The sequence below is a fragment of the Belonocnema kinseyi genome, chromosome 10 (assembly GCF_010883055.1).
Source record: "Belonocnema kinseyi isolate 2016_QV_RU_SX_M_011 chromosome 10, B_treatae_v1, whole genome shotgun sequence".
NCBI lineage: Eukaryota > Metazoa > Arthropoda > Insecta > Hymenoptera > Cynipidae > Belonocnema > Belonocnema kinseyi.
This window is the reverse complement of record NC_046666.1, coordinates 1,326,870-1,335,726: the sequence shown is the minus strand read 5'-3', so window position 1 is coordinate 1,335,726 and position 8,857 is coordinate 1,326,870. Positions and strand designations below refer to the sequence as shown.

The following is an 8,857-nucleotide window of genomic DNA, read 5'->3' as shown; positions in this document are numbered from 1 at the left end:
TCAGAAATAATTTTTTTTTTAAATTCCGATTCAAATGCAGTACATAAACGTAGAATAATGTCTTCTTATGCTCTCCTCAAATTTTGAGTTCGATATTTCATTCACCAAAAAAGTTCTATGGTTCACAAAAAAATTTTGTTCAATGGAAAAAAGAGGTTGGCAATGTAGGAATCCCACTTTGTCGCATGCCCTTAAAGTCCAAACCTTAAAATATAAAAATCTGGAGTTTTTTAATTTAGAATTAATTAAAATTTTATGCAAAGTTAAACTTTACATAAGTTATCGATTAAATTCTTATTCAAAGTTAAAATCCAAAGTTTGGATTTCCCAATTAAAAGATTCTAAAATAGAATCAATTATTTTCAACGGAAGAAGAATAAAATTTTCAAAGAATAGAAATCTAACAACCTTTTTCATTTTTCTAAATAAATTCAATTCAATTAACAAGTGAAAAATCATTCCAAAATTTGTAGACATAAAAAATAATTATACCAAGAAAAACTCTTTCATGGCTGCAATGAATTAAATATTGACACGGAATAAGTTTTTATGGCAACATAACTTTTCTTAAGGTAAGCAAGAAAACAACATTTCAAATTAAAAAAAATAATGATTTTTTTAATTTTGCAACGTCGATTTTTGCAATTCTCTAGACTTGCACATTTTGTTCCAGCGTAGCTGAAAAAAGATAATTAAAAAAAACGAGGCATAAAGATAAATTATAGCCAAGAGAGCGTCGATTAAAATCTGTAAAAACTTGAAGACATTTAACACATCGAAAGAAATAAAAAAGAGTTGACGTGTACGAAAATATGAAAATAACAGCTTTTTAAAGCACATTTTTCTAACGCAAGTATTTTGCTGATGCAAGTTGAAGGCGTTCATCAATCGACACCAAATTACAATTTCGAATTATAAAATTTCGCTTTTTCGACCCACCCTAATACAGATGTTATTTTACTCAGTCAGCGAAAAATTTCAAAAATCTGTTTCAAAGAAAATTGAAAAAAAGTGGCATTAGTGGACCCTGATGACATTTTTAAAGAAATATCTACGATTTGGATTCTTCGAAACGAAACAATAAAATTATTAGGTTTAAATTTCGCGCTAGAAAAATGGATGCCACACTTGAACTTAACCTTAAAGTTCAATCATATTTTGGCGCGAAATTTGAATGTATAGATTTCTTTTTTAGGTTTAAACAGTCAGAACATTAATTGTTAAATATTGTCTGCAATAATAGCATATTTTTGGTATTTATTTAAATAGGTAAAAAATCAATTTTTTAAACATTTTTTAAATATGGAAAATTTAAACAAATTAGCGCTATCGGTCAGAAATAGGGAACTACAGGGACCACAACTGAAATATAGGGGCAAATGGCGATACATGGATTGTTAAATAAAAGGCAAAAGAACATTTAAAAAAAAAAATGCCAAGAATATCAAAATGGGCGGGAATTGCAAACAATGATAAGGGAATAATGATAGGAAAAAAAAACGAGGGCACAAAGAAGTTCGAGTGTACTTAGATTAAATATTGTATAGATATGCTATAGGAGGAGTAAAGAAGATTATTCGGAAAGGAGAAAAAGAGGGAAGAGAAATAGAGGAAGAGGACACAGCAAAGAAAGAAATAAGCAAAGGTGTTAGGAGACTCCAAAGGAAGTCTGGAAATATGGGGGGAAATATAAAGGGTAGAAGGTTAAAAATGATAAGGGAGTGACGCAAATGCCAAGATTGTACTTACATGTAACTGTTTTATCGGAGAAGTTACCGAAAGGAGTTAAGGGAAAAATCAGCTACTGAATCAGACAGTTGAAGAAAGGAATGGTGATAGACATTCTGAATTATTTCTCAAATAAAATGATTAAAAGGGAGAAAAGGGGTAGATGAAATAAGTACTAGGGTATTGAGGGTATGCAAGTTTGAGGGGAAGGGAGGGAAGAAAGAAAGCCAAAAAAAGAAAGCCAAAAAAATAAAGCGTAAAAATGTTTGAAAGGAGTAGAAGAACGGAGAGGGAAGGTGATAGAATTTACGAGAATGAGAAGAATGAAGAAGTGAAGTTTTTAGGGATAAAAATATACGAGATGTGACTGGAGTATCTGAAAAACTGGAGAAGGGTGATGGGATACTTAATGAATAGAAGGACAAGGGATAATTGTGGAATCACAATATAAGAAATGGTGTAAGATAATAAAGGAAGAAGTACCAAAGTACTGATAAAAGATACGGGGAAAGAAAAGGTGACAGAATTTGTTAATTGGAAGAGAAAGCATGGGATATATGGGACGGACGTATGAGTGGAATGGAAGATTAAGAAAGATGGCAACAGAATGTGATACAGATTTAAGGGACTCATGGATTGGGTGAAGAGCTGATGAAAGAATTGGAGAAGGCTATTATAAAATATATAGGTGGTCATATTGAAAGAAATAGAAGTCCTGTAAACCTCAAGGGGACAAATTGTAAATAAAGAAGAACAAATTGAGTAAGATGGCGAGTAATTGAGGACCATAATTGCTCATCACTAGCGGAACTGGAAGCCTACCTCGATTTAAGAGCAGTGTACGAATGACCCTGATGTAGATTCTGCCATGTTTGGTTCTCGCTACGTGGAATAAAAAATCCGAGAGGTCCCCATCTCCTTCGTGAATATCTGTCTCAGACAAAACTTGTCTGAGGGTTTCCTCCCGATCCTCTGGCGTGCTTTCATCCCGAGGACTGAGTCCTCGCTCCAGATACTCAACAACCCCAATGTCCTCCCAGAGCTCAGGGTCTCTTTCCTCCGACTCTTGACTTTCAAAACGAGTTCTGGAAGTCCTGGGGGCATTTGGAGTCGAAGTACTTGCAAGTCCGGAAAAAGAGACGTCGAGGGCCAGCGACTCAAAAGCTGATTTTGAGTTTCCGAAATTTGTTGGTCTGGGTTTGGGAGACAAGCTGGTGCGACGATCATCTTTTTCGTCGCTTTCAGTGCGAAATGAGGTCGGGTCGGTGCTGGTCATGACATAGTTCACAGCTCGGTTTCAGTTTCTTGGCTCCAATCGATTTTAGAGCTCAGGATACATTTAAAGCTGAGATTTTTGGCAAGCAGTGACCCCTGGAAATTCTTATTGTCCTATACTCTAGGGTCACTATTCGAAAATCCCAATTGTCTCCAATCCCACTTTATGCCAGGATCAATTCCAGGATTTAACATTTGGAACTTTTCGATACTTGGTCTGTTTTACTTTCACAATACCCGAAGATGTGTCCGAGAAGAGAGTTGAAAAATGAATCAGTCCAGTTGATGCTGTGAGATAAAGATGAGTTAATGCGGTTGACTTTCGAACAATCGGATGGTATAACGTCCAGTGAATGTAATGACTCAAGGCCGCGACACTATTACTGATAAATAAGTCTCTGATAAGAGGGATGAGTGCGTCAATCGTGTACACGAGATAGCATTCTGTAGAGTTTTCAAATTTTAATCAATTTGGAAGTTTTTGTTTCTTACAATTAGCATACATTCAGCTAGGAAAATGATAAAAATTATTTCAGTTACAATTTCTTCAAGATAAATTTTTTAAACAACTTTCTGTCCAAAAGGGAATGCCTTTTAACTCTACTGAGTTTCGAGCCCAGGATCTTTCGGGACCTGTCAGTTCTTAGGCTCAAATCCCAGCGAAATTGGAAGGCATTTTCTATTTTCACAAACAATAATAATAATAATCTTCAAATACTATATTTTCAAAATTCAATAATTTACAGTTGTATCTCTTAAAAATTGCAAAAATTATAATTGTAAATATTAAAATTTGAAATGATTTTAATTTTTTAATTTTAAAATTGAAAACTATGCAAGTTTGCAGTTTTATAATTAAAACTTAATTGAATTTATCCAGATGACTAACATGAGAATCTCGAATAAAAATTGTATAAAATAAATTTTGCTTAACAGTCATAATAGTTATTACATAATAATGCACGTATTTGTTTTTTTTTTCATGTGCAATGTGCAATCGTGCGCAGGATCTGTTTCGTAAGAAAAATTGTCATTTTGAATTTCCAATTGCTCGAATAACTAAGTTAGGACTATTGTTACAGAATAAAATTATTACTTCCGCGTTTGCGTTCGATAGTTTGAATTACGTTAGCTCCCAAGAAATGTAATATAATCTGAAAATCTTAACTTCAATTCTACTATAAAAAATGACTTTTAACAATTTAGAAAAGTAGCAGTTATTCAGGAAAAATTATAAATGGATTTTTATACGTTAGCTTAGTTTTAGGTGAAAGCTTTAATTTTTTTTACAAATTTAATAATTGAGCGCTGATTTTATTCTTTCAAACATTTTTGCAATTTTGCTTGGTTGCTTTTTATTACAAAATTGCTGTTAGAAATCATGAAGTTTTCTAAATTTTCCGAAATAAATAAATTTCAAATGTACGTAATCAAAATTGAAGAATATTTTATTGTAAGATTTGAAAATTGCATAATTTTTAATTATAAATTTTCAAAATTAAAGAGTTACAATTTAAACGATTTGAATTTTGAAAATATATGAAGAAAAATTATCCAATTTTAAAGATTTATATAATTTACAAATATGCATTTTTTAATGTTTTTTCGAATAGTTCAATATTTAAAGAATTTTTATTTCAAAATTCTTCAATTTTGACGAATTGCAATTTAAAATTTTTCAATTTTTAAGATGTACGATTAAAGATTCAATACTTTGGAATTTTTCTAGTTTAAAATTATAAAAGATTTTTTTAGAACAGTTCAATTATTAAGATTTTCGATTGGAAACACATTGATTCCAAAGCTGTACAATTAAAAATGTTTAGAGTTCAAAAACACAGAATGGTAAATTACTCAGTTTTCAATATTGAATGTTAATTCTTCAATTTTTAAGATTTAAAAATATAAAATTATTCGATTTTCATGATTTTGAAGATAACAAATCAAAAGTTTTCAATTCTAATCTTTCTAAATTGAAGAAAATTCAAATTTCAATCAAAATTACAGAATTTCTTATTGTAATACTTCAAAATTGCATATGTTATAATTGTAAAATTTTCGAAATTAAAGACTTCAATTTTAAAGAGTTAAGTTAAAAATTCTTGAATTTCGAAAAAATATAGCAGTAAATTATTCAATATTCAAGATTTATATTTTAGAGGTAAATTTAAACATTTTGTTTAATAGTTAAATTTTAAAGATTTACAATAAAAGTTCTTCAACTTTAAAGATTTATAAATCAAGATTCTTAAACTTAGAATGTTTACATTTTTAAAAGGTGTAATTTTTAATGTTTTTTTCAGTAGTTTAATTTTTTAAGGCTTAAAAATGTAATATTATTCAATCTTGAAGATTTAAAATGGATATTTATTCAATTTCATCTATTTTATTATTAATTTATTATTAGTAGAACTTTACTTTTTTATCACTTTATTTTATACTTTAGATTTGTTGTTCTCGGTATAATTATTTTTTACTGATTTGTCAACTTTCTCTAAAAATCAGGTCCTGGTTAAAAGTATAATTGGCTTGTCTTTAACGACTTCATTCCTAAAAACAATCGTTTGGGCGTATTATCCTACAATCGAACCGCAATTATTGATTAAAAAAAGGACTCGGTTGGTGTAAATACAACTCAATTGTTCAGAGTAATTAGAGCGAAAGATACTATTCTTAGCAATGCCAAGTGGAGTATTACATACTTTTATGTGGTATTTATAGGAAACTATCACGAAAGTCGAATATTTCTTTACAAATTAATTAATGAAATTACTTAACTACTTCGTACTTTCTGATTAATCCACACAATTTCTCTTTTTAATTTATAATTTGGTCTAAATTTAACAGCATCATTCCTTATTTTTCTGGGGGGCATTATTTATAGTCATTTGTCAATATTATTGAACTTTTTCCATGAGGTATACAAATTTTAGTATTCAAGGTTTATTCTTTTAAATTTTTTTTCAAGTTTATGATTTGGTTCAGAATAAAAATATAATTGTTTGGGAAAAAATCCTGCTTCCATCCAAATTATCACTCTTTTCCAAAATTCACTGTTCCAAATCAAAATATAAATTATTTTCGAAAATTCCCTGTTCCAAATCAGAATTACAATTTGAAAAATATGAATTTTTAACAAAGATGATTAATTTTCTACCAAGAACGATTCATCTGAAAATTGTACCAAAATCTAATCATTTCAAAATTACAGGATGAAACTTTAGAGTTATTTTTCAGGAAATTTGTATTCGTTTATTATTTCTAAAGTTATTTTACGTTTTAACTTATTTAACCGATTTATGTACAAATTGATGGATAAATCGACTGGCTGAATCTCAAGTGCTATTTTTTTACGGAATTTGGATCCACTTATTATTTCTACAGTTATTTTTATTTTTATGCCCACAATTCGCTTAAAAATTTTCGGATAAATTTACTAGATGAAGATCCATTGCAGTTTTTAAGGAAAATTTGATTCATTCATTATTTCTAAAGTTATTTCACTTTTAAGGTGCAAAATTCAATTTTTTAGGCTGTAATATTCAAACGCTTTGCCTAAAAATTTAATTGTAAAGTGACTAGATAAAGCTTCATTCCATTGTTTTTAAAAGAAAATTTGAATATATTCATTATTTCGCGAGTTATTTTACTTTTTACGCACAAAATTAATTTTTTTTAAACAGTTTTGTCAACCTGTAGCCTACAATATTCAATTGACTTGTCTAACATTTTTGCATATATTGACTAGATGATCCTCCAGTGATATTATTTAGGAAATTTCGATTCATTAATTATTTCTACAGTTATTTTACTTTTTATGCAAAAAAAAAAAACAACTTTTTAGCCTATAATAATCAATCAATTTCTCTACAAAATTTGGGATAAATCAACTAGATAAAGCTTGACTGCGAAATTTACGGAAATTTGTATTAATTGATTATTTCTATAGTTATTTTATTTTTTATGCTCGAAGTTCGTTTTTCTTTTAAAAGTTCAGATAAGCTACAACTCTCATTATTTAACCGATTCATCCACAAATTTTCGGATAAATTTACTAGATGAAGATTAATTTCTGTTTCTCATGAAATTTGGATCCAATAATTATTTCTAGAGTTATTTCACTTTTCATTCCCGAAATTCCATTTTTAGTCTATAATATTCAACCGAATTACCTAAAAATTTTAGGATAAATTGACTAGATGAAGCCCGAGTGATATTTTTCAACAAATTTTAATTCGTGGACTTTTTGTGGAGTTATTTTAATTTTAATTTCTAAAATTCGAATTTTTAGCAGTTCAGTCAACCTGTAGTCTGCAATATTCAACCGAAGCGTCTAAAAAATCCAGGATACATTGAATAAATACAGCTCTATTTCAATTTTTTTTTATTTTCACTCATGTATTATTTCAACAATTATTTCACTTTTTATTTACAAAATTCGATTTTAAGCAATATAATATTCAACGTATTCAACTAAAAATTATAGGATAAATTAACTAGAAAAAGTACGAACGCTAGTTTTCAGGAAATTTCTATTAATTGATTACTGCCAGAGTTATTTTACTTTTTTATGTCCAAAATTCGATTTTTAGCACTTCAATTGACTTCTAGCTTACAATATTCAATCGAATAATTAAAAATTTTGACTATATATTGACTAGATGAAGGTACAGTGATTCTTTTTTGAAAAATTTAGATTAATTTATTATTTCTACAGTTATTTTACTTTTTATGCCCAAAATTATATTTTTTAGCCAACAATACTCAACTGATGGGTCTAAAAAATTTTAATTAAACTGACTAGACTAAACTCCAGTGCCAGTTTTAAGGAAAATTTAAATAATTGATTATTTCTAGAGTTATTTTACTTCTTATGCCCAAAATTCTATTTTTTTTCACAGCTTAATCGACCTGTAGTCTACAACATTGGACAGATTACCATAAAATTTTTCGAATGAACTGATTACATAAATCTCTAGTGCTAGTTTTAAGGAAATTTTGAATAATTGATTATTTCTAGAGTTATTTTACTTCTTATGCTCAAAATTCTATTTTTTTCGCAGCTCAATCGACCTGTAATCTACACTATTGAACAGATTAACCTAAAAAATTTTTGAATGAACTGATTACATAAATCTCTAGTGCCAGTTTTAAGGAAATTTTGAATAATTGATTATTTCTAGAGTTATTTCACTTCTGATGTCCAAAATTCTATTTTTTTCTCAGCTCGATCCACCTGTAGCCTACAATATTGAACAGATTACCCTAAAATTTTTCGAATGAACTGATTACATAAATCTCTAGTGCTAGTTTTAAGGAAATTTTGAATAATTGATTATTTCTAGAGTTATTTTACTTCTTATGCTCAAAATTCTATTTTTTTTCGCAGCTCAATCGACCTGTAATCTACACTATTGAACAGATTAACCTAAAAAAATTTTGAATGAACTGATTACATAAATCTCTAGTGCTAGTTTTAAGGAAATTTTGAATAATTGATTATTTCTAGAGTTATTTTACTTCTTATGCCCAAAATTCTATTTTTTCGCAGCTCAATCGACCTGTAATCTACACTATTGAACAGATTAACTTAAAAATTTTCGAATGAACTGATTAGATAAATGTCTAGTGCTAGTTTTAAGGAAATTTTGAATAATTGATTATTTCTAGAGTTATTTTACTTCTTATGCCCAAAATTCTATTTTTTCACAGCTTAATCGACCTGTAATCTACACTATTGAACAGATTAACCTAAAAATTTTCGAATGAACTGATTACATAAATCTCTAGTGCTAGTTTTAAGGAAATTTTGAATAATTGATTATTTCTAGAGTTATTTCACTTCTGATGCTCA

General features: G+C 28.7%; 2 protein-coding genes across 2 annotated transcripts in view; one reads left to right on the top strand and one right to left on the bottom strand.

Annotated features, from left to right (window-relative positions):
* The window catches only part of LOC117181412 (trafficking kinesin-binding protein milt), a 117,162-nt gene that overhangs the window by 45,730 nt on the left and 62,575 nt on the right, over nt 1-8,857 (top strand). The gene's annotated exons all lie outside the window — the stretch shown is intronic.
* The window catches only part of LOC117181936, a 17,308-nt gene continuing 10,903 nt past the window's right edge, over nt 2,453-8,857 (bottom strand). Inside the window, exon 2 of the mRNA XM_033374960.1 lies at nt 2,453-3,386. Coding sequence (XP_033230851.1) covers nt 2,453-3,004 — 552 coding nt within the window. The 5' untranslated portion in view covers nt 3,005-3,386. The remainder of the gene's footprint in view (nt 3,387-8,857) is intronic.